Source organism: Bombyx mandarina, chromosome 24 (assembly GCF_030267445.1).
Source record: "Bombyx mandarina strain Sakado chromosome 24, ASM3026744v2".
NCBI classification, from domain to species: domain Eukaryota; kingdom Metazoa; phylum Arthropoda; class Insecta; order Lepidoptera; family Bombycidae; genus Bombyx; species Bombyx mandarina.
Window position 1 is genome coordinate 10,908,706 of NC_143230.1, and position 27,094 is coordinate 10,935,799.

Below are 27,094 nucleotides of genomic sequence, written 5' to 3' on the forward strand. Positions count from 1 at the left end.
TGAAAATTTAAAAGTATTAAGAAATCGAGTGATTCAGATGTGACATTGTTGTATAAGCATGGGTATTTTCTAACTATTTATATAATTTTTTCGGGCATTATCTAGTATTTTAATACACATTCACTCGGACGCTAAAATAAAATTTGTAAAAAATTACAACGCCTGACGTCAAAGCGTCCTAACGCCGCGACAGTGCGCTGCGTACTTATAGCTCTGGGGCTCTGTTTGACGGTATGTTACCATAGTAGTACAACACATCTCGGCGTCATAGCGCGGCGTCAGTTTAGCCCTCTGACGCGCGCTAACTACGCGTTCTGTTTGACGAAGGCTTTAAGGATTCCCGAAAGAATTTTCGGATCTACTTTCGATCCCCCAGATACTACAGATAATGACTAAACAAATTATGATATTACATATATAAACCAACATTTAAAATAATATTTGTCGGTAATTATAATACACAACGAAAATCTTAGCGTAAACGGAAAAATATTTCAACTATACGAAGCCATCATAGGCGTAGGTTTGTTTTAGGAAGATCCTTAACGCGCTCTCAGTAGTTGACTGATGGAAAGCCGTCACGTAACGAAAAAACGTTACGTGACGGCCATGTAACATTCTCTCTGTCTTTTTATATTAGATGTACTTACAGGCAAAAATAGGCACAACTTTTACTCCCCCTAAGCTAGCACACAAAACAATGTCCCTACAATTGAATAGTCAAAAAATACAGCGTGCAATGAGATAATGAGATGAGTGAGCGAGTGAAGGACTCCTGTTATCTCCCTCACACTTTAATAATGATGACGTCATAAAAATCATAACCTATCTCCGTTATCCGAGAACTAAGTATTCCCACAACTATATTTATGGTGGAATGAAATGAGATGATATGATATGATATGGGATGAAATATAATCTCAGTAAAACGGTGGTCATTTACTGAGATTTTTTCACTGGACTTTTTGGAGGATCCCGAGAAGTTACGTCAGGCGGCTTTGTTTCATTTTCCTACATGCACTTTCACAGCTGATACTAAACAGTTAATAAACCACCGTTATTACACATTGAAAAATGAAGAAACACTAAATAGACAAAATAAAACAAATCACACAACTTCACTCCTCGCGTTCCCGCCAAAAAGTCCTCAACATTGGCACAGAGCTATATACATACAATCAAGGGTGTGTTGTAACCATTTTTTTTTTTTTTTCTAAAAAGTGACAATTAGATATGAAACGGATAGTGGTTTGGCCGGATACTGGATACCGAATATTCGGCAAGATATTCGGTGACTGGATATTCGGCCCTTTCGGAAAAATTCGTGCGCGTCCGGGTGTTCTCGAATCGGTACGACGACGATTTGGTATTCGTTCACCAAAATTTGCCACTTGTTAATTTTGAGTATTATACAAACTAAATAATAAAACAATCACTTTTGACTTGCGATTATAAAAACAAAAGTGGTGGTATTATTTGTCTTTTGTATAACTATGAGATTTTCTTAAATTTTAATATCCGAAATCCGGCCGGATACTGATTTACTATCCGGTATCCGATAGTTAAAACATGGCCGGATAGGCCGGATACCGGATAGTTACCGGATATTCGTTTCATCTCTAGTGACAATCGTACCCACTCAGCCTTTAATTGAATATGCAATTTGGAAAAGGGCACATGTCGCATTTTTTGTCAAATATGTTTTTTCATATACATACAGTTTTGAGGCTTACCTACACCCATTTTGGTAATAATTCCAGTAATTTTCAATTGCTAATTAACACTAAAATATATCTCAAAAGTTAATATTTTAAATTTTACACTTTGCTTTAGAAAATAATCAGTATTTTTTTTTTTCATTTCCTGAACATTTTACGTTTTCAGAGATGTGCCTTTTCCGAAATTGCATATCGACGCTTGAAAGGCAAACGTGACTAAGCGACAATGCGTGAACTTTACAATAGACTAATTTAAAGTTGAAATACCTGAAAAAACTTCTATTTTAACGAATCTGAAGCTGTAGGATTGAAATGATTTTAATAGACCTAGAAATATATATATTTTTTGCGCATCGAATATGGTTATTGCCTATCATTTATGTGCAAAGCAGTTATTGTCGCTTAGTCACGTTTGCCTTTCAAGCGTCGATATTCATATGTAAGGTCAGGCTTCAAGTTGACATATTTTTCCTCTTACGACCGCTAACATTCCCTTGGAAACGGAACCGCAGCAATGAAAACATCGTCCGCTTGTCATATATTCGTGAGAATCCGTTCTGCGCCTAAGACTGATCAAGATCCCTTCACTTCCATAGCGCGACGCGGTTTAAAAAAGTAATCCCCTTTCATTTCTTCGTAAATTTTTTTTTTATAAGTGGCTTCACCCAGTGCCTATTGCTACATACGAAGGTAAGGAAATGGAATAATAGCAAAGGAAAAGAATTTTGCATCAGACAAAATTTAAATCAGATAAAGGATAGGATCAGCACGTTATAAAATGTAATGTAAAAATGTAATGGTATAAAATGTATATAATGATAGTTATGTGTTAGATTTTTTGAAGTTACCAACGTAGATTATAAGTAATACTTACTAACAAAATGTTATGAATTAAAAAAAAAAAAAAAAACTGAAATAAAGTATTAATAATAATAATAATAAAACCATCTCTAATACAAATATACTACATTAAGGAAAGGAATTGAAATGGCTTAATCCAAAATTCTTTTTTCTTTTCTTTTCTTTTCTTTTAAAAACGCCAAAAATGTGATTGAAGAAAGGAATTGTAATTTTTCAATTTAGATTTTAATACTTTAAACCTTAAAGCGCACACACCTTAATGTTTAAGGTAATTAGATTTAAAAGTGTACTTTGATCATTTCTAACTAAAATTTAAATAAATAATTAATAAAAAAAAATATTTAAAAACTGAGAATAAATGTTTATAAGTCTTTAAAAGTATAAAACACATTTTTCTAAAAAAAAACACTTAAGCCATTTCAATTCTAAAGATGCGATATACGAATGACCCAAATAATAACGACTTAAAAAAGCATGCTAATAGTGAAGGGGCATTGTGTTGGCCATATGAATCCATCATCAACATATCCTATTTTATTTTATTTTTCTTTTGTTTATTGCTTAGATGGGAGGAGGAGCTCACAGCCCACCTGGTGTTAAGTGATTACCGGAGCCCATGGACATCTACAACGTAAATGCGCCACCCACCTTGAAATATAAGTTCTAAAGTCTCAATATAGCTACAACGGCTACCCCACCCTTCAAACCGAAACGCATTACTGCTTCACGGCGGAAATAGGCGGGGTGGTGGTACCTACCCGCGCGGACTCACAAGAGGTCCTACCACCAGTAAGTACATACTACTATAACTAGGGAATTTTAGGATAACAGCCACTTAAAAAGGGAATCACTTTTTTAAAGGTTAATTTTAGACTAACATTCACGCAACGACTTATAAAAACCCTGAGAATCGGATAGGCTAACGTGCTTGATCTACTTCAATGCGAAGTCATGATTATCGGAGTTCTAAATGCGTCCAAAGGTGCTTAAATTTTATAGCATTTAAAAGCGTCGTTGTGCTAATGACTTTACGAGATAAGATATTTAAAAAAAAAAAAAAAAGTTAATTTTTATTCAAATTTTTGTATATGGAAAGTTTCATTTGCAGAAAGCTGTTTTTTAGGACGCTTTGGTTTTCGGAGCGATTATTAACGTTGATAAAGTTATCATTATTGTGCTTTTTGTTATCTGGAGTACTGGAGTTCGCATTGGTATTGTTTTGAACTATGCATGGTATCGTTTCAATTTTAATTTTATTTTTTACGGTAGAAACATTTGGTTGATCATTATTTAATTGATTAACATTATTTTTGTCATTACAGGGCTTATTTTGGTTTTTCATTACTATTTTAGAAACATTCGCATGATCATTATTTGCTTTAATATCATTATTTTTATTATTACAGACTTTATATTTGTTTTTATTTTTTATTTTAGAAGCATTCGGATGATCATTATTCACTTTAATGTCATTATTTTTGTTATTACCGACTTTATATTTGTTTTTATTTTTTATTTTAGAAACATTCGGATGATCATTATTTACTTTAATGTCATTACAGACTTTACTTTCGATTTTAGAAACATTCGGATAATCATTATTTACTTTAACATCATTACTGTTGTCATTATAGGGCTTATTTTGGTTATTCTTTTCAACTTTAGAAACATTCGGATCATCATTATTTACTTTCATGTCATTACTTTTGTCATTACAGACTTTATTTTTGTTTTTCTTTTTTACTTTAGAAATTTTCACCTGATCATTATTTACTTTAATTTCATTATTTTTATCATTACACTGCTTATTTTTTATGACGGAATCATTAATTTCAGTGGTGTTTTTGTTCTTAACATCATTATTGGTTTTATTATCATCGTTCGGCTTATTTTTCGGATTGCTTTCAAATATTTTATTGTCTCCATCTGGATGTTTGATTCCATCATCAAATATTTTGTTTAACACGTCGCATTTATTTTCGTGTGAATCATTGGATATTTTGTCGATTACAATTTCTGTGTTAACTTTTATTAATAATTTGTTTTCTTTTTTATTTGTTAATCCTTCATTTCTAACATTCGGATGACTAATAATGGAATTATTTTCAGAATCACTGAACTTTTGTATCAATTTATTTTCACATTTCGGTTCAGAATTGAAATTGTCTTTTACGATAGAACAATTTTGAAGGTTCGTTTTGGTATTCAATGATTTATTTATAGTATTTTTTTTATTTTTTAACGCAGCATCGGATTTTGTGTTTTTGTATTTATTCTCTTTATTACTTATTTTAGCCTTTTTAAGCACTTTTTTATTACTCTTTATTAACAATCCTTTCCATCTATCATATTTGGATTTCCCGAGGTTTACTTTCAATTTTAAATTCTCACTACAATTTTTATTATTATTATCCTGTCGATAGTTATTTGCTACGTTAATGCTATTCGTAGATTCATTGCTTATTTTAAGTTTAGAATCACGATTTTTACTAATTTTCTTAAACACGCTATCTCTTTGGTTTTTAATGGACTTTTTAAACTTTTGACAATTTTTTTTCATTGGTAATCCTTTACTTCGTTTGCCTCCATCGATTTTATCATTCATCTTTATATCATTATCATTGCAATGTTTATCATTGAAGATACGAAATTTACTTTTATCTTTTGCTTTTAATATCATGCCCATTAATTTAAGCTCACGAGCTTTCTCGGCGAGTATTAGCTTTTCGTACATCAACGGACCATCTAACAAGTCACCGGTCACGCCCACGTCAGATTTCGCCTTGATTCTCTCGCGTTTATCGTCGCCTAAAGTTTTAACGCTGTCATTAGCCTGTCCATCATCTCCTCTGGCTCTATCGTCGTACCGTGTCGCGCTATGACTTTGAACTAGATCTGTCTAAGTGAACAGAGCGGCTGGGTCCGCGCTCAGGAGTTCGCATACGAACTGGTCCTGTTCTAATGGCTTCTTTATCCAACGACCTAGTTTCGCTTTTTCGAAGGCTTGGAAAAGGCGATCCTTCGCTACCTACGGACGGATAAATCTAGATTCTAAGCTCAATTACACTTTTTTTTTATTGCTTAGATGGTTGGATTATCTCACAGCTCGCCTGGTTTTAAGCGGTTACTGGAGCCCATAGACATTTACAACGTAAGCACCGCCACTCAATTTAAGATATGGGTTCTAAGATCTCAGTATAGTTACAAAAAAGGATTAAAGGATTAAGGAGAAGTAAGAAGATAGTTAAAAAGATAAAAATAATTCCAATATGTACTTATTCAACCGAATATCCTTTGTGAACGCGTCGTCAAATAGACATTAGGTGCCACCACCCCGCCTATTTCTGCCGTGAAGCAGTAATGCGCTTCAGTTTGAAGGGTGGGGCAGCCGTCGTAACTATACTGAGACCTTAGAACTATATCTCAAGGTGGGTGACCCATTTACGTTGTAGAGTAGATGTCTATGGGCTCCGGTATCCACTTAATACCAGATGGGCTGTGAGCTCGTCCACCCAGCTAAGCAAAAAAATACATATATATCACGATATATATCGAGGGGTCAATGGCTATTTTATATAAGCGACATTTATCTTTGTGATGAAAGGTCCCTTTTATTTGGTATCAGCATCGACAGTTCGATGTTTCTAATTGAACTTCAATTAAGTTTACTCCATTAAAATAGTTGAAGTTTTTTTTAATGATATTTTTTCCAAATTGTAAACCTTAAATGGCTCTCCTGTAAAGTTGCAAAAATGACGCTCAAACTTCTTTTACTTTTTTATTGTCGTTGTAGGCAGACGAGCATACGGCCCACCTGATGGTGAGTGGTTACCGTCGCCGATGGACTTCAGCAATGCCAGGGGCAGAGCCAAGCCGCTGCCTACCGAAATTTTAAACCTTCACCCCTCGATATATATATATATATGTAACCTCTATACGATTAATCCTTAAAGAGGTTAATATGTTATTTATATCATTCTTCTATAGATGACATAAATAGAATTTCGATTATTGAAACATTAGAGCATTAGACATATAAAGAGCATTTTTGCAATATTAAAATATAAAAAGATATAAAAATAATGATGAAGCAATAGCTTTAAATGTTGTTTCTCTTTATAAGAGCAACTCAATTGCTATAGTTTTACAAAGCTAAACTGTATTTTGATTTAAATAAATAAATAAATACATTATATACATATATATATATATATATTTACCTGATACGTTGGGGAGAGTAGTTTCGCTTCGTTATACAGTAAGGTATCCAAGTGATTCGGCAATGAGACGCTGCTTCCGTCCGGGTGTGACTGAAAAGAAAACGTGATTTTTCGAAGTGAAACTTCTTTAGGCGCGTTGTGGGTAAAAATTAACTCGCGACATATTCGTTACGGCTAGAGAGAGAAGATACAATTTAGGAGGAGCGAGAGTGAGAGAACACTAAAGCGTCTCGCGAACCACTCGACCGTGGAGAGAGAGAGAGAGAGAGCTAGGTCGTCTCTCTCATACACATTGTTTGCGGGCGTCGGCCACTAGATGGCTCGTTATTAGTTTGCCATTGCTCTTGTAGATGACAGGAGAAGTCATAGCACTCGGCAAACACCGTGGAGCTCATTCTAAAGGCGGATGGTACGTGGCAAGAAAGAACTCTGGAAACGCACTGTGGATGAACGCAGTGGCTCCAGGTAGTACGGATGAGCTTTACTCCGGTGGCGGGCGGTGCTATGGTACCTAACGAGTTTTTTTCTTATTTCTATTCTAGTAACCTTGAGGAATTATTCTAGATTCACCGAACTAGTAGGTGAGCTCGCGGAGCTCAAGCCGGAGTGACTAGCACTGACCCTAGTAAGAGTCGTGCTTCGCAGAATCTATCACCGGATCGGAAACGTGACCCCCTGAGCAGATCCGGCGAGAAACTCAGTGGGCTGTGTCTATGGGTTAATTTACACGTCGAGCCCTTCGTCGCAAGCGACGGGTTCGACGAGGACGGTGACCGGTGCTTGTGGTACCTAAAAGCATCGGAATGATCCGTAATGACATGTTTGGGCCAAAAAGAGAACTAAATCTAGGAACTAAGAAATGTACGTTTCTGTAATCATAAGGGCGTGAGGGCGGTCGTCTCACCTGCTGTAAGGGGGGTAGTTTCTTGATCAAATACTGCCATCTGGCGAACATGCTCTGTTTGCACAGTAGTGAGGGCTGGCCATTCTCCAGCTTGCCGGTTGTGGCATTCAATACTTCGGGGGCCTATAGTTTTGGAAGACATTCACAAAATTAATTGGTATTGATATCGGTGTCGGGCTGGTGGTAGCACGTCTTGTGAGTCCGCACATGTAGGTACCATCGCCCTGTCTATTTCTGCCGTGAAGCAGTAATGCGTTTCGGTTTGAAGGGCGGTGCAGCCGTTGTAACTACATTTGAGACCTTAGAAGTTATATGTCAAGGTGGGTGGCGCATTTACGTTGTAGATGTCTACGGAATCCAGTAACCACTTAACACCAGATGGGCTGGGAGCTCATCCACCCATCTAAGCAATAAAAAATAAAAAAAGTCCTATCAAACGCCTCACTTCCAAACTTCATTACACATTCTAAAACTGGCCTAAAATTCGAGCTTCAATAGCGAAAATTACAATTTATTGTCGTTCTCTGTAAACGGTCCGCCCGATGGTAAGCGATCACAGTTATTCAAGAACGTCGGCAATGCCAGTGCCCAAGCTAAGGCGCAGCATAAAATATGGCATTTCACACACACCAGGTGGGCTGTGGGCTCGTGCAACCATCTAAGCCAGCGGTCGGGCAACTTTTTTAATTGATGACCCCAAAATAAGTGTGTAAGTTGATATTACCCCATGGCGAAGAACCAAAAAAAACGAAATCGCTTCTTTTTAGCATCTTTCATATAATTTTGAAAAGAAAACAATAACTAAAAATTTAATTTATACATAATTTATTCAATTTATCAATGTAATACCTAGTAATATAATACATAACGGTAATAATAGTAATATATGTAATAAACAGTTGAGGAAAAAAAATCGCCTCCACAAAAAGTAAATAATAATTTCTTGTTATTTTACAATTCATAATATGATATTTTTCTTGTATTATTAGAAGAAAAAAAACTAGTTTAAAGTTTGTATATAGCCCCCATAAAAAAGGTTTTTTTAATGTAAATTATTATTTTCGGGAAAAAAAAACCGCTTTTCTGAATCACGTGAACTTTGTGTTTCCAAAGAATGTGTTCTATCTCATTCTCTCGCCGGCTGAATCCTATACATTTATGTGTTTGTGTCTCTATGGACTTATTTTTTCGTTTCGTTTCATTTCGTTTCATCGAGTTTAAAATCACAACGATTCTAAAGAAGTTTCACTTCTATATATACTTTTTACGAGAATGGATAGAATATGGAATGAATATGTTAGAGGAAGTCTGAAAGTGGCTCCTGTGACATCTCTGTCAGCTGAGAAGTGCGCGTTTGAGATGGTATGGACATGTGATGAGACGAAATGAAAATGAGGTTGGTAAGAAAATGAAAAACTATGAATGTGGAAGGATATAGAGGAAGAGGTAGACCTAAGAAGAAATGGACGGATTGCGTGAAAGACGATATGGGTAAGAGGGGAGTGAGCGAAGAAATGGTATATGATAGAAGAGTATGGAAGGAGAAAACATGTTGCGCCGACCCCAGATAACTGGGAGAAGGGCAGGATAATGATGATAATATACTTTTTACTCACAAAAGTTTCATTATTACCATCCAAAATTTCATTTTACCCCATTCGGGGTAATTTACCCCGTTCCCCGACCGCTGATCTAAGCAATAAAAAATAAAGTTGATTACCGTGTTAGTGCACGCCCAGCAGACGCTGAACGAGGGTGCTCTGGTTGGCGTCCTGGCTTCGGTGCTTGCTGCTCTCGCCAGCAGGGGCCGCCGGAGATGGTAAGGGGGCGGCAGCGACGATATGTACGCTTCGATGCGCCCGCATATCGCTCTGGTAAAGAGAACCGATACGTATTCGCGTGGATGTTAGAATGTCTTCTGAGTCCGCGAGGGTAGGTACCACCACCCCGCCTATTTCCGCCGTGAAGCAGTAATGCGTTTCGGTTCGAAGGGTGGGGTAGCCGTTGTAACTATACTGAGACCTTAGAACTTATATCTCGAGGTGGGTGGCGCATTTACGTTGTAGATGTCTATGGGCTCCAGTAACCACTTAACATCAGGTGGGCTGTGAGCTCGTCCATCAATCCAAGCAATAAAAAATAAAAAAAAACTTGACCACTTAATATTTCAGCAGTGAAGCAATAACGCGGTTTGAAGGGTGGGGCAGTTGTTGTACCGTAAAAACTGAGAAAGCATGTCTAAAGGTAGGTGGCAGCATTTACGTTGCTTATGTCGATGGGGTCCGGTAACCACTTAATACCAGGTGGGTCGTGTACCCATGTAAGCAACTAGCGACCCGCCCTCGCTTCGCTTCGGAAACATTAAAACACACATGAAACCAAAAAAAAAAAAAAAATAAAAAAAAAAAAAAGTAGCCTATGTTCATCAGGAACAATATCGCCTTCTAATGGAAAAAGAATTTTTCAAATCGGTCCAGTAGTTTCGAAGCCTATTCGAAACAAACAAACAAACAAATCTTTCCTCTTTATAATATTAGTATAGATAAAAAAAAAAATTAGGAAGAATGTTCTTATGAGGGTCATTGGCATACGGTGTAAATATCTATCTATCTATATATATAATATAAATATAATCTATATTTGATTTTTTTATCGCTAAAAGATAGCACATCTCTTTTTATTTCTGTATTTAATACTGAAGAAGACATGGATGGAGTGTGTGAATCACGATATGAGAAAGAGAGAGAGAGAGAGAGAGAGAGAGGAGTGAGTGTTGAGATGACGGCTGATAGAGGAGAATGGAATAGAAAAATTGTCTGTGCCGACCCCACCTAGCGGGACAAGGTACAGAGGGAGGTATAGGTATAAGGTATAAGGGGCAAAGAAGAGGAAGAATATTTTTCCTAGACTAAATCTCTCATCTGTCTATCATTCAAGTGAAAAGAGTAGTTCAGAGCTGTATTGTATAATAATATTGTTTATAATATTAATTTAATAAAAGATTAAGGGATTTAAAAGTTGTTTTCTTCTTTCATTCTGGAGTATTCTATATCATTATAAGGGTCCGTTCACACAGACCGGATTGCATACGTTTGGAATTGGCCGGAGTGGAGCCGTAAACTAATTCACATAGGCCGGCTGGAAGAGATCTGAAAGCGCGCAATCGGAGCCGGTCGACTACGCGAGCGAGATAGAGCGCGCAATCAGAGCCGGTTGGCTACGCCAGCGAGATAGAGCGCGCAATCAGAGCCGGTCGGCTACTCGAGCGTGATAAAGCGCGCAATCAGAGCCGGTCGGCTACTCGAGCGAAATAGAACGCGCAATCAGAGCCGGTCGGCTATTCGAGCGAGATAGAGCGCGCAATCAGAGCCGGCCGGCTACTCGAGCGAAATAGAACGCGCAATCAGAGCCGGTCGGCTACTCGAGTCACACGTAGCGCGTTCAAGCATTCTTAATGACAAAAAAAGTGCACGTGCAAAAACAAACTTTACTACAGTTACTCAAAACTCCGTTTCGAACGTGATAAAGATCTGCTCTCCTCTCCGAGCCGGTCTGTGTGAACGTCTAAATCGTCTGCGGGATTCGAACCTCGGCACTGTCGCATCGCTCGATACTAATACACCGGCCGCCTTATCCTTCAGACCAAGTCTTAGTTAGCCATTTAATATATTGATGCCGTTACATAACACGTCCATAGATTGTAACTATGTAGTTTAGTTTTATAATCCAATAACTATTCGTGTCGCAACGGACCGGTCGGGACGGTAAAAGCCGTTTTAGGTAACCTGCAAGGGCTCTGACACACTGCAAGCTAATGCTACGCGAACATTAAAGCTATAAATTTCGTGACTGAGAAAATTTCGTCTATAGAAGTGGCCTATTTATCATTCATACATACTCGTATAGGTAGACACACACACACACACACGCAGTGTGACCTATTTAAATGATAGCACCTAATTATCTCTCAACACTTTTTATTTTATTGCTTAGATCAGCCTTTCTCAAAGTGGACGATAACGCCCCCCTGTGGGCGCTGCAGGCCTAAAGGGGGGCGGTTTCTAATTTCATCTAAGAACACTCTTAGACACCGACCACTAAAGTGAGAGTTTATCACTTTAGTGGTTTTTAGGTATGTGAAAAAATGGTCAAAAATAATTTATTCTCAAAGTAGGCAGTAGACAAAATAAGTTTAGATGGATGGACGAGCTCACCGCTCACCTGGTCTTAAGTGATTACCGGAGCCCATAGACATCTACAGCGTAAATACCGCCACCCACTTTGAGACATGAGTTCTAAGTCTCACTTTTAACAGCACAACGCCCTTCAAACCGAAACGCATTACTGCTTCACGGCAGAAATAGGCGGGGCGGTGGTGCCTACCCGCACGAACTCACAAGAGGTCCTACCACCAGTAAAATCACTCGTCTCTTTTTTTTTCCTACCTGTGCTGATAGCCTTGAGAGGCTATTTCAGCTTCACCCTAACATGTAGGTGAGCTCGCGGGGCTCAAACCTGACGACGTTGCTAACACTGACCCTAGCAAGAAGCATGCTTCGCAGAATCTACCACCGGATCGGAAACGCGACCCACTGAGAAGATCCGGCGAGAAACTCAGTGGGCTGTGTCTGTGGGTTAATTTACTCGTCGAGCCCTTCGTCGCAAGCCGGGTTCGACGAGGACGCTGACCGGTGCTTGAGGTACGTAAAAGCACCGTTCGGGAGGATCCGTGATGACGTGGGCTGTTATACTCGATAACTATAGCATAGCTCTCAACGGAGGGCCGACCTAAAAATTTTCATAGCGAAGAAAATCTTGTAACAAATTGCACTGTCGCTTCGTTTACTATACACGACACTCGTTTTTTGAAGACACGATAGAATCAGAGAATTTTAATTAAAATATAATATATATAATATAAAATAAAATATAATAGATTTTTTTTGTGTTTCTGTTTTTCAATACGTTCAGTTTTTCGCGGTAAAACAAAAAAAATAATGCAGACAGCAATTCCTTTGGCGTGTCTTTTATCCGTCATAAGTGAGTAGTTATTTTTCATAAATTATATTTTATTTTAATTTTAATTTTCTTTTTGATGTGTAACTTTAAAAAGTATTATTATTTACTTCGGTTTTCACGAGTCAAAGACGTAATAATTTAAATTATTTTCAACGGGGATTTCAATCTCATGTTGATTTTATTTATACTTACTGGACGTTGTCCGGGTGACATCAAATTTCCTTGATAAAAAGTATTGACTGGCAAACATACAAACCGTCAGTATTGGTTTAGATTATTTTTGGTTTTTTTTAGAACCTTTTTTATTTTACATCTGTTTAGAAATAAATCTACCAGGATAGCATAACATACGACGAGACATTAAAACATTACGTCTGTAATAGGATTGAAATTATAAAACATGCAAATGCAAACAATATTCAGGATGATTGCCATTTCATTAATGAAATATAAATCTACCAGCGCTGTACCGTCTACAGAATCACAGCCCTCAGTAAAACAGCTTTATACAATGTTTTCTTAATTTTAAATTAACTTTTTTCTTTCGAACTTTTTTTGACTATATTATTGACTATATTAGTAAATATGAAATAAGTAAAGTATGCAATCCTAAACAAAATGGCAAAAAACATGAACCACAAAATAAATTAAACAAAACTTAATAATAATTAAATTTAAATACTGTATTTATGTTAAATTATTATTATTAATGTAACTAATGATTATATAAATAATGTAATAATAAATAATAAGACATATGTAAACGAAGGAAAAAAAGAAAAATTAAAAGTTTACCAATTAATCTTAAACAATTTCCAACGCGTAAAAAAGTACCAGGAAAGCATAAATACAAGGAGATATTGTTACATTCCTATCTATTTAAATAAAAATGAATTGCTGTTCGTTAGTCTCGCTAAAACTCGAGAACGGCTGGACCGATTTAGCTAATTTTGGTCTTGAATTATTTGTGGAAGTCCAGAGAAGGTTTGAAAGGTAGATAAATATGAAAATGCTCGGAATTAAATAAAAATAGCAATTTTGTTTTTGATGATGTTGATGTGTCCTCCGTCAGACGGATTCCTTTTTTTTTAAGTTTATTCAATACAAAAGTATAGGTCTTTTATTTATCGATTGAGGCACTACGAAGTCTGCCGGGTCAACTAGTATCAAATAAAGAAATGAAAAATTGAATCGCTCCAGTATACGACGAGTCTCTCTGAAGACTACAAAACATAGATACATGTATACAAAACATTCATAATATTATTATATTGCCAAAATAAATCTAACAAGAACTATCTCACCATCAGAATAATAAGATTTAATTATTTTTTTTAAGCACCAGGGGAGCATAGATACAAAGAGATATTGTGACATTCCTACATGAAATTTCGAAATGAAAGAATGAATCGCTCCAGTACACAGGTCTCAGACAACAAAACATACATTGCAAAATAATAGCCCTATAGCGCTTCTTTCCTCGATGATGACGAGATGTGTAAAAAATGCGTACAAACAAGCATGACCAACAAATAAACTTCATGTTTTGAAGTTTTTTGAAAAAGGTACATACTACTAACTACTAGGCTGCACTAAAAGTATCGGGAATGGTATATTTCCACTGTTCCTGTCATATTAAAATCTTTTTAATTGAAAACTCCTTGTTTTAAAAATCGAATACCATTTATTTATTTAAAAAAAGATTCTCGGTCTTGTCACGAGGTTTTGTCAAACTTGTTTAGTCGTTCAGAAAATGGAATTGACTCGAGAAAATTCAAGAGCGATGATTTATTATGACTTTCGAAGTGGTTTAACACAAAAACAGTGTGTTGACCGGATGATTTCTGCATTTGGTGATGAAGCCCCATCCAAAACCACAATTTATCGCTGGTTTGCTGAGTTTCAACGTGGACGTGTCAAGCTCAGTGATGATCCCCGTCAAGGTCGTCCAAAAACTAAAGTCACCCAAGAAAACGTTGATGCTGTGCGTAAGCTGATTGAGGAAGATCGACATGTGACATACCGCGAAATTCAGGCAACTTTAGACATTGGCATGAGTCAAATACAAATAATCTTGCATGAACAATTAGGTGTAAAAAAGTTGTTTTCCCGATGGATACCGCATTCGCTCTGTGAAGAGCAAAAAGCGGCTCGCGTTACTTGGTGCGTCAGAACTCTCGAAAGATTCCACGCAGGATCCTCAAATGCTGTATACAACATTGTATCAGGTGACGAATCCTGGATATACGCGTACGAACCCGAAACAAAAAACCAGTCACGAGTTTGGGTGTTCGAAAATGTTAAGGTTGGCTCACTATAACGTTTTTTATGCTAATCAAATTTGTTCTAAAATAAAGCATTATTTGTGAAAATGTTTTTATAAAGATCATATTCTACGTAAATGAGGAGGCGGGTAAAATTTAGCGTTATGCCAAACTAATTATTCCACGCGGACGAAGTCGCGGGCAAAAGCTAGTATTTTTTTAATTTTTTTATTGCACAGATAGGTGGACGAGTTCACAGCCCACCTGATGTTAAGTGGTTACTGGAGCCCATAGACATCCACAACGTAAATGCGCCACCCACCTTGAGATATGAGTTCTAAGGTCTCAAGTATAGTTACAACGGCTGCCCCACCCTTCAAACCGAAACGCATTACTGCTTCACGGCGGAAATAGGCAGGGTGGTGGTACCCACCCGCGCGGACTCACAAGAGGTCCTACCACCAGAGTTTATATATACATACATATTTTATTAAACAAATCGAAGAACTTACCTACGCGATAAGTTTTATTTTTAAAAAAAGTACCAGGGGAGCATAAATTCAAGGAGGTATTGTTACATTCCTATATAAATCTGGAAATAAAAGAATGAATCGCTCCAGTACACCGGTATCTTTGAAGACTATAACAGACCAGAGATTTACATAAAAATACCGATGCAAATATTGCACAGCTGTTACGCTTCGAATCACAATTAATTAGTGCATTTTTTTTTAAATCAATTCTGCACTCTTTACGTAATAACATAAGGAGCACGCTTGAGTGGCATCGTCGTGTTTTAATAACGTTTCGTCTTTATAAAAAGACAGCTTAGATTTCGGAGTCGTATCTCAAAGTTTAAGGGCGTCGTGGCCTGGAGGATAAGACGGCCGGTGCATTTGTATCGAGTTACGCGACGGTGCCAGTGTTCGAATACTGCGGGTTTTTTTTTTAATGAGGGATTTTTTTTAATACGCTTTTATTAGCTTCAGACGTATGTATATTAGTATGTAACGGAATCTTTGAACATGATTTTGTCCCCCTTCAAAACGACGGATTAACTCGAAATTTGGTATACTTATTAAGGACCGACGACAATTCAATATTAAAAAAAATATTGAAGAAATTGATATTCAACTAAAAAATGAAAAATAAATAATAGTTTAAAAAAACAAACAAAACTAAGAAATATTTATAACTACTGATAACATGCACCCCACGCTTTTTTTACAATAAAATCATTTTTTCATACACTATTTTTAATTCAAATTTATTAATATTTATTTTAAATTTTTTTGTTGGATTTTCTATAAAAGCGTATTTATTTTGTTAGTTTTTTTAAACTTTTTTTTTTTAAAATAAAATTTGTTATTATCGTAAGTACAAAAATGACTAGGGCGAAGAAACAAGGGCGTGTCGTAAAAAGTGTCGGTAGCCTAAGGGCTTATTTCAACTACGCGCGGACGGGTAGGTGAGCTCACGGACTCAACCTGAGAGAGTTTGCTAACACCGGCCCTAGCAAGAGCAGTGCTTCGCTGAATCTACCACCGGATCGGAAACGCGACCCACTGAGAAGATCCCGCGAGGAAATCAGTGGACCCGATTTCTTTCTTCTTCACAATTTTACATAATTTTTTTACACATCTCAAAATCGTATGCAGACCTTATCTTTCTTTAACAACGATACTGTCTTCTACCGGTATCGAACCGGATTCCGCGGCGCGGTAGCTACTTATTAACAACCCAACTACTTATATAAGATATAGATAGCCAGAGTTACGCAATGGCTTCTTAATGGACAAAAATGATACCGGTTCTAAAACTTAAGTTTCCATTAAGCTTAAGTATCGAGGAAATTGCATAAACAAACTAATTCGTACATAAATATATATAAATATATATATATATATATATATATCGAGGGTTGAAAGACTATTTGGATTAAGCGACATTTTTTAAACTTTACAGGAATACCTTTTAAAATTTGGAGAAAATATCATAAGATAAAATAAAAAATCTTCAACTGTTTGAATGGAGTAAACTTAATTGAAGTTCATTTAAAAATAAATAATAGTTTAAAAAAAGAACAAAACAGGACGCTTTTATAGAAAAACCAACTAAAAAATTGAAAATAAATTTGAATTAAAAATAGAGTAAGAAAAAACGATTTTATTGTAAAAAAAGCGTGGGGTGCTTGCTTTTCAGAATATTATCAAAATAACCTTTCTACTTATATATGTTCATAAAATATTTAAAACTATTGATGCCATGCACCCCACGCTTTTTTATACACACAAGTCAAAGCAATTGGATTCCTTAAGGATTCGACGGATTTTTCTTTTATAACAGCCTTTTCCTTGTTAAGCAATGCCCGTTTGATGTGTCCAGGACCACCAGGAGTGCAGTTCGAGAACTCTTTGCTGCAAATAGCGCCCATCGACAAGTCAAAGTGCCCCTTCGTAAAGAACACCAATGATGTTGGTTTCCAGCTATACACTAGGTGAGGATATGATCGTAGAGGCCTATTTTTTTGGGCCGTACCTCCTACGAGGTTTCGCGCTTAGGGGACGCTCGCGGTATGTAGGACTCGATGGTTGAGATTGTTAAAGGCCCACCCACCAAACGACCCCCTGTCCTCGCGCGATCCCCACCCGAGATAGAATCTGGGCAAAGGTATGAGGGTACTCCGCGGTCAACAGTACAACCAGACGCATAGATCAGCCCGTAGATGCCCGGACAAAGTAGTCAAGGCGGGATGGCGAGACCTTAGATATTTACTGGTGGTAGGACCTCTTGTGAGTCCGCACGGCTAGGTACCACCACCTTGCCTATTTCCGCCGTGAACCAGTAATACGCTTCGGTTTGAAGGGTGGGGCAGCCGTCGTATACTTGAGACCTTAGAACTTATATCTCAAAGTGGGTGGCATTACGTTGTATATGTCTATGGGCTCCAGTAACCACTTAACACCAGTTGGGCTGTGAGCTTGTCCACACAACTAAGCAATTTATTTATTTAATAAGTTGCACCAACAAAGTGATCATCAATACAAAACATTGACAGATTGACAAAAGTTCATGGCAGATGTCACCTCAATTATAGGTGCAATCGACATTGCATTAACATCAAATAAATAAATAAAAGCCGTAACAATACATCATAAGTGCGTTTTCAGGCATAACCCGACAGTCTACCAGGAGCTGGTCATCGGTGATGACGAGAAGCTCTTCGCTTCGAACATAGACTTCAACGATAAGACGGTTCTCTACTTCCACGCGTTCATGGAGCAGCCTGACGATGGTAGTGGCATCATGATCAGGGAAGGTGATTTGTGAGAGATTTATTTGAATCGATATTGTGATTACACGTACAAACTATGCTCAATAAAGCGAAGGCTATCAAAAGACCCGAAGACTGCTCTTTCAATAAATTGCGAGTGGCGCGAAAACTAAGGGTCGGGACCCCTGTGGGAGCCCCAGGAGGTTGTTGGAGATCGCCATTTATTTTTAATATTCGGTCGATTTAGCAGCTCATAATACATCACTCCCTATTGAGATATTGCCAAAATTTTTCTCAGCTAAAGGGGTTGTAGACGAAAAAGTTTGCGCACCACTGGACGAAACGATGCCCGGTGTAGTGTGTTGCATCTAACCCGGAATTCAAATCCCGGAGAAATCATTCTGAATAACTCCTTCAGAAAACTGGGTGGTAGCCGTGACCAAAGTGTGAGTGAGCCAATTTGAATGATCATTGGTGGTAGGTATTGAAGATCAGGGCAGGTTGTCCACATTAGGACCGTCGATTACACAAGCACGATCATCCTGTAAGGTTCAGGGAAACGAAACTCGTTTTTAGAAAGTCCACAAAGTCTTTTGTGTTTTAAGGAATGCGCAATAAAACTCCTCGTCTGTGGTCAGCGCATTTACACAAATCGCTTTTACGTCTCCCTTATCATACCGTCTTTTGACCACATATTTTAACAATTACCTACAGACTTTTCAGACAAACTAGTCAGACAGCCTAGTCAGATACAACTTCAAACGCCATTTCATGTTTATATACGTGACGAAAAAATTTCCACGTTTCACTTTACTCCCGCAGCGTACGTCCAGCGAGGTGACACGAACGTCATCATGATAGACGCTCATCATTTAGAAGCAGGACCCTGGTACGTCACGGCGGCCCAGAACACGTGGTACATAGGACGCTTCGCGGCGCAGTTCATCGACTTCCTCGTGACCAGGTAAACTTAAAATGGGAGATGCGAAGGCCCATATACAACATCATAGATTGGGGAGGGAGCGAAACTTTTCTAGACTTACAGCAACTGACATGGCTTAAGCCAGACTTTCTTGTGATCAGGTAAACCATTCCAGTCTTGGTGTTAGAATGGGAGCTGCGAAGGTACATACATATACGAGCTGATATTGGAGGGGGGAGGGAGCTGATATTGGAGGGGGGTTTGAAACTTTTCTAGACCTACTGTAACTGACACCGTCTTAAGCCACAAAAGCTGCTCAGTTGTCGGAGAGCCAGTTTCATGCTCCGAAGAAAAAAAAGATTGTCCTGTGAAAAGCAGTTTGGTTTACGCCAAATTTGGGCCTGGACAAAAATATCTAACACGCGAGGGAGGCCGCTAAGTGCCTTAAACCCATTTAAAAAATACTCTAGGAAGTCATACTTTTGGGTTTATCTTGTTTAGCAATGGATTGACTATCTCGCCGCGCATTTAATGTACAGTAACTGCCGAAATTTTTACTTACTGCCCTTATAAGCAGACAAGCATACAGCCAACCTGATGTTGAGGGGTTACCGTTGCCCATGGACTTCAGCAATGCCAGGAGCAGAGTCAAGCCGCTGCCTGCCATTAACACATCGCAGCTAGATACAAAAAGCTAAATTCTTTATCTACATATCTACTGATTTGTATAATACTATTCCAGGGGCCTGAACCTAAATAACACCCATCTGATAGGGCACAGCCTCGGGGCTCAGAGCGCCGGTGTCGCCGGTAGCTCATTGAAATCAGGTAACAAGACTACCCTCCGAACTCTTTCGAAGCTTAGAAATGTATTGGTAGGTATACGACAAAGGGAAGATCTTCCACCGAGCGGGTGATATTGCTCGTTTGACCGACGGTCCGAATGTTGTTGTTCGGAACTGGTACATATGCAAGCTTATCTTGAAAATGTCGTAAGCGAGATTCAGGCATCTGTAAAATATCTTGCGTTGTATGATGGCTACCCGCCACATACTTGTATACGTGTGTAATATAACTATAGCGCGATTCAAGGAACCACTAACGCCATTTATCCGGCACTATATAGAAATATGTACAAGACGAAATTATTAGCTTAGCTTTTTTTTGCTTAGATGGGTGGACGAACTCACAGCCCACCTGGTGTTAAGTGGTTACTGCAACCCATAGACATCTATAACGTAAATACCGCCACCCACCTTGAGATATGAGTTCTAAGGTCTCAGTATTGTTAGAACGGCTGCTCCACCCTTCAAACCGAAACGAACTACTGCTTCACGGCAGAAATAGGCAGGGCGGTGATGCCTGCCTATGCGGACTCACAAGAGGTCCTACCACCGGTTAGTTACGTATCTATGCAACAGCATATTTGAAATATGAATTTTCTTTAGGGTTAGGTTAGCTAGGTAGGGATCTCCTCAGCGGATCGCGTTTCAAAGTACGGGATTGAATTGGAACTTCGCTCAGTTATCAAGGACCGGTGATGGTGCAATAATTTAATGTAACCGTCCTGTTATCCTGATCAGGACCTTCAGGGTTAGTGACGTCCCGGACGATCGAAACACGGTAGTGTCCTGTGCCGCATACTAAGACGTGTACCATGCACCTTCTACCTTCTTCGGATACGATAGACGTTTCTGAGACTCCTTCGCCAACACTTGTATCAATGTGGGATCCACCACCTAACTCTAAAGACCAGGGTCTTTGAAATCAAGCAGAGGCCCGAGTCTGGACATGACGTTTTATGATTCCAGGTCGCGTGGCCAGAATAACGGGCCTAGATCCGGCGCTGCCCTTATTCGAAGGCTTACCGATAGACCAGCGTCTGGACGCATCGGACGCCGAATTCGTCGACGTTATCCACACAGACGCCGGTATTTTTGGTGAGTGTAACCAGAGCATCCTTTCAAGAATGTTGCCTCTATAGATTCTTCCTATTCGTACACTCTTGACAGAGTGGTCGTGGTCATGCATCAGTCGGATCCTGCGATACCGATGCTCTCGCGATGCGACGCCACGTTATGTGGCACGGTGTTTCGCAGAGTGAAAGCAATCGTTTATGTTGGAGTAGTCACAGATTTTATGAGCTCGGTCCATCGTGTTGGAGATCGTCTGCCTCTATAGATAAGATACGAAAATGCGATCCGGATATTTTTTTGTGCTTAGACAAGTAAAGAAGATTACGGGTCACGTTAAGACACGAGTTTCAAGTATCACTTTTATAGTACAAGAGCTGCCCTACCCTAAAAACTGAAAGGTGCTTCGCAGTACAGATAAGGCCCGCAACGCCCTAGCATCAGTACAGCTATCCTCGTATGATATTGACAATGCTAGTGACACGTAAGCGAAGTTCATTCCGGAATCGTATTGTATCTGGAAGTGGCTGTGTTCTGTGACCTAGAATAGCACCACTAGTCTTACGCTAGACACGTATACTAGAGCATCAATAAAAAATGTTTCAAAATCGGCTTTTTTTTGAAGTCGGTTAAAAAGCGTGATTTTGGTACCTTAAATAACTCTTTAACATTCTATTATTCCAAAATATTTTCACTCTCTACGTAAATGAGGTCGCGGGTAAAATTTAGCGTTATGCCAAAGTAACTAGGTATCCCAAGCGGACGAAGTCGCCAGCAAAAGCTAGTCGACCTATAAAGCTCCTTTCTGTACAGGATACAAGGCGCCGATCGGTCACGTGGACTTTTACCCGAACGGCGGCATCAGTCCCCAGCCAGGATGCGAGCTGGAAGCCGTCATACCACAGCAGCTACTTCTGAACAAGTGTACGTATAGCTTCCTAAAGCTTAACAGCAAATTAAGCGTCACATTTTCCAGCTACCCTCGATGCTCACGATTAACTTCCACGAATTATAAAAAAAAAATTGCCTAATTACTGGTGGTAGGACCTCTTGTGAGTTCGCGCGGGTAGGTACCACCGCCCTGCCTATTTCTGCCGTGAAGCAGTAATGCGTTTCGGTTTGAAGGGCGGGGCAGCCGTTGTAACTATACTTGAGACCTTAGAACTTATATTTCAAGGTGGGTGGCGCATTTACGTTGTAGACGTCTATGGGCTCCAGTAACCACTTAACACCAGGTGGGCTGTGAGATCGTCCACCCCTCTAAGCAATAAAAAAAATATGAGCATACGCGCCTTCTAATCTTCAATGGTTACTGCCGGCTATAGACCATGCTAGAGACAAGCCGCTGCCTACCACTCAGCTATTTCTGCAAATCTCGTTCGAAGAAGGCAGTTGGCACTCGAGAAACACCGTGGAGTTCGTTCCAGTGCGCTCAGTGCGAGTGCTGCTCCAACTCCATACAAATTTGAGTTAACTTTTACGCGATCGAGAACGTTAAAAAAAACTCCGACTAAACAGAATAATGCGAAATCAAATAATACCGTATTTTAAAAAAAATAACGACATTTTACTATTTTAACTGGTTGTCTTTTGTTTGCGAGTTTTTATTGTAAAAAGAAATCCCACAAAACCATTTCCACCGACAATTCCCCCTCAGTTTTCTGAAGCCAAGCGCTGCCACTTCTATGTGTTTTAAAGCCGAACTCTAAGCGTTACGAAAATAATTTCCATCTCGTATCTTTCGTCTCAAGATTGGTAAATATCAAATCTTACTCACTAATAGAGCAGTTCATTTAACATGAAAATACAGAATCCCATGCGTTCTTAGATACACAAGAATGCGAACATATTGTTGGCAATTCCAACATTTTAGTATGGAAGATAAAATTATGACTGGCAACATTGTCTATGTCACTCTCTTCCTTTTTTTTCCAAAGCAAAAGTTTTCTTTATCATCAGCAACCGGCCTATATAAAGCCCGCACGAAAATATTGGTCCTTCGAGCCATATTATATTTATAAATATCTTAGCAACCTTCGGCATCCCTAGATTCCGCCTCATCCATATTAATTTAAAGATCAGATACCGTCCAACTAACATTTCGCCATTGGCAATATCCATCTAGTCTTCTGCAGCCACTGGCGTTCATATCAGTTCTACACGGAATCTGTAATCCGGCCACGTTCATTCCTCGCCACCGAATGCACCTCGTGGAGGCGGTACTCCAGTGGTGGTTGCGAATTCGAGAAAACCACACACATGGGATTCGGGGTCGATACGAAGTAAGAGATAAGTCCGTATCATCTAAAGCTTTGGCGCTTTGTGGTCTTTTTAAATCACATCTTATTCACACGTGGCAATCTTGGGCACTATTGGCACCATTGGGACACTTCTAAAGCACGTCTTAGTGACACTTGGCAACCTTGGGAACTATTGGCAGCATTGGAATCCTTCTAAAGTACATCTTAGGCACACGTGCATGGCAATCTTGGGCACTATTGGCACTCTTCTAAAGCACATCTTATTCACACATGGAAACCTTGGGTACTATTGGCACCATTAGGACCCTTGTTAAGTACATCTTAGTCACACTTGGCAGCCTTGGGAACTATTGGCAGCATTGGGATCCTTCTAAAGTACATCACACGTGGCAATCGTGGGCACTATTGGCACTATTGGCACTCTTGTAAAGCAAATCTTATTCACACGTGGCAGTCTTGGGCACTATTGGCACTTTTGTGACCCTTCTAAAGTACATCTTAGTCACACGTGGCTCTCTTGAGCACCACTGGGACCCTTTTAAAACACATTTTAGTGCAAGAAAACGTCTATTGGTGTTTTCAAAGAGATCTGAATGCACTCCAATCTGGGACCACTCAATTTAGAGTGATGAGAGGCACTTAAAAAATGCTTGCACAAGTGTTGGAACGGCTTTGGAATTTGTTAACATGTAGCAGAATTTTGGTCAACATTGGATAATCTTTTTTTTTTTAATTGCTTAGATGGTTGGACGAACTCACAGCCCACTTGGTGTTAAGTGGTTACTGGAGCCCATAGACATCCAAAACGTAAATGCGCCACCCACCTTGAGATATAAGTTCTAAGGTCTCAAGTTAGTTACAACGGCTGCCCTACCCTTCAAACCGAAACGCATTACTGCTTCACGGCAGAAATAGGCAGGGTGGTGGTACCCACCCGATTGATTCATGACAGTTCTTTAAGCGTCAGTGTGCGTGAGTGTAGTAGTCTGTTGCTAGACGTGGACATCACTGATTGTCTGTCACAGAGCACTGTCACTGTCAGATATAATAACTAAGATTCCTATATTTGTCTATCATAATTAACTGTTAGTGCTGAGCTTATTTTCACATAATTTGCAGAATTTGCTGAAGGATTCTTTTTTTTTTTTTTTATTGCTTAGATGGGTGGACGAACCCACAGCCCACCTGATGTTAAGTGGCTACTAGAGCCCATGGACATCTACGACGTAAATGCGCCACCCCCCTTGAGATATAAGTTCTAAGATCTCAGTATAGTTACAACGGCTGCCTCACCCTTCAAACCGAAACGCATTACGGCTTCACGGCAGAAATAGGCGGGGTGGTGGTACCTACCCGTGCGGACTCACAATAGGTCCTACCACCAGTAATAAGGATTCTTTTAAAATAAAGTACATCATATATAAAATTTACAACAATTTTAAATTCACAGCAAAATAATTTTAAATGTATAAATTATATGTAATAAAATAATGTTATTAGCTTAATAAAAAAGTTATACATTCGCGCGCTGAGACATTTGCGCACAGGTCGATACCTAATACCTAATCGAACTGCGCAAATAGTTGATGTTCCGATGCTCCGCAATTTACAGAGAGTTGATCTATCGACGGTTCGCGCTCACCTGCTTAAAACTACTGTCACCACAGTTTTCGTGGTCGCGGTTGACTCAAGTATTATGCTTCTATATATAAAAATGTATTCTTGATGAAGTTTATTTGCACGCAAAAGGCCATAAAACAAGAAATCATAAATTTATCAACATTCTATGCACGATTTCGACTGTTCCAGACGCATCCATTACAAAGCACTTTCGAAATACGATAACCGATAAACGCACAATTAGCAGAGTCTCTAATACTTTTCACATACAATAAACTTTTATTACAAAAAAAAACAAATTCAAGCTCAAGTTCAAAGCTTTAGCATGACGTTTCACTGTGCACTTGGCTTGCCTCACTCACACCCGCCCCTTATTCGCTTACAGGTGATGGTTCCCAAACCGACACGCGACCAAACACAGCACTCCTGACCTACGATTTACTCATTGAAGATCGCAGAGCACAATCAATAGAAGATTACGTTCACAGTAAAACAAACATGAACGCAGTACACGAATCTAAAGACGTCAACCCAAATAACATGAAGTTTGGAAAAGGAACTATTCTGAAAATATCCAAGAGAGAAGCAGATAAACATTTAGCGAAAGATACAAAAATCGATAAAGAATCGACAGATAATATCGTTACAAAACCAAACAAAATCGATATTGAGGATTCGAATAACAAACATACCCATAAACAAGCAGCATTACCATTAAAGAAGCTCAATCCTGTTGCTGTTATTCGAGGCGTATACAAAATGAATCGATACGTAAATGATAATATAATCAAAAGAGAAAAACGATTCCTACCCTCGTTCAAGAGAAACGAGAATATTAACGCTTTTAGTCTTTTGGCTTTATTGAGTAACCACCGAAACGTGTTGCCTGTCGTCTCGTTGGCTAGAGAGATAAGCACCATGATCCGGAATGGCCACACTGAACTGAGCCATTTCAGTCGGGAGACGAATAGTTATATAGGCGCGAAGCCAGCGTTGTTTGGCACGCCGTTCTCATACAATATAGACGCGAGCAAAGGTTCAGCGTTTAATGGATTCATCAAGAAAATTTTGGGTCTGGGTGGCGATAGGTTGTCCGTAAGCAGCAGCGGATGAGAACGGGTTTAATTTGAATTAGTTTTACGGATAGTCCGCTGTTTTCGTGGTCGTATTTTGTTAGCTACCGTCAAATTTTCTATATGAACGAATTTTATTTACATTCCCCTTTTTCCTTTCACACAGATACCTAGTAGGTAATAGTTGTTGCAAAATACGCGCGCGCGTGACCTTATTTATTTCTAAGTTGCTATTGTTCACGAAGTACGGTCAGCATATAAAATCTTAAAAGTTAAAGAAAACGCAATGTAAATTAGTAGTTACTTTAACGATCTTGTTTATTTATTTACTAGCTGACCCGGCAGACTTCGTAGTGCCTCAATCGATAAATAAAAGACCTAAACTTTTCTATAAGATAAACTTAAAGCAAACAAAAGGAATCCGCCCGACGGGGGACACTTCAAAGGAAAAACAAAATTGTCATTTTTATTTAATTCCGAGTATTTTCATGTTTATCTACCTTTTAAACCTTCTCTAGACTTCCACAAATAATTCAAGACCAAAATTAGCCAAATCGGTCCAGCCGCTCTCGAGTTTTAGCGAGACTAACGAACAGCAATTCATTTTTATATATATAGATTCTGACCACTCCTAATAAGTAAATAAAAAAATAGTTAAAATATAAAAAATTATGAAATCCATAGCAAGAATTAATGATTTTTTGTTTGCTGACCTTACGTGCTCTCGCCTACATTGACGCGTATACAGATTGGTCACTCACACAACTAAAGGCGGCGCGTAGTCGTACATTGTAACAACTATAACTAAATATATTATGTTAAGGTATGGCCATTTGTTTGACTTGGGTTTTCGTCTCGAGTATTAGATAAATCGTTAAAATAATTTCTATTGTGTATATGGCCCGCGAAAACCGAAGACAACACTGTGTTGAATTCAATTTTTTATGTACATAGTTATTGCTTAAAACAGTAATTAACTATAAACTTAAAAATATTCCAATCGTACGACCGAAGTCTTTCCTCTTCTGGAAAATTGGGAGAGGTA

At 38.7% G+C, this 27,094-nt stretch overlaps 2 protein-coding genes across 4 annotated transcripts in view; one reads left to right on the forward strand and one right to left on the reverse strand.

Annotated features, from left to right (window-relative positions):
* Positions 1–4,077: 4,077 nt before the first annotated feature.
* Adar (Adenosine deaminase acting on RNA) overlaps positions 4,078–27,094 on the reverse strand; it is a 48,451-nt gene continuing 25,434 nt past the window's right edge. For all 3 annotated transcript variants that reach the window (XM_028181690.2, XM_089737894.1, XM_028181691.2), the window contains 4 exons: positions 9,424–9,574; positions 7,704–7,826; positions 6,800–6,889; positions 4,078–5,607 (listed from right to left, as the gene is read on the reverse strand). In XM_028181690.2, the coding sequence (XP_028037491.2) occupies positions 5,479–5,607; positions 6,800–6,889; positions 7,704–7,826; positions 9,424–9,574 (493 nt within the window). In that variant the 3' untranslated portion in view covers positions 4,078–5,478. The remainder of the gene's footprint in view (positions 5,608–6,799; positions 6,890–7,703; positions 7,827–9,423; positions 9,575–27,094) is intronic.
* Positions 12,640–26,192, forward strand: LOC114248453 (uncharacterized). The gene is made up of 8 exons (XM_089737910.1): positions 12,640–12,743; positions 17,372–17,483; positions 18,157–18,305; positions 19,083–19,224; positions 19,925–20,010; positions 20,994–21,122; positions 21,909–22,019; positions 25,362–26,192. Exons 1-8 carry the CDS (start codon positions 12,701–12,703, stop codon positions 26,087–26,089), a joined length of 1,500 nt encoding a protein of 499 aa, XP_089594036.1. The 5' UTR covers positions 12,640–12,700; the 3' UTR covers positions 26,090–26,192.

Coding starts and splice junctions, on each gene's coding strand:
- LOC114248453 (XM_089737910.1), top strand. CDS start 12,701: ATGCAGACAGCAATTCCTTTGGCGTGTCTTTTATCCGTCATAA. Junction 12,744..17,371: donor GTGTCTTTTATCCGTCATAA/GTGAGTAGTTAT, acceptor TGATGTGTCCAG/GACCACCAGGAGTGCAGTTC. Junction 18,306..19,082: donor TGGCATCATGATCAGGGAAG/GTGATTTGTGAG, acceptor TTACTCCCGCAG/CGTACGTCCAGCGAGGTGAC.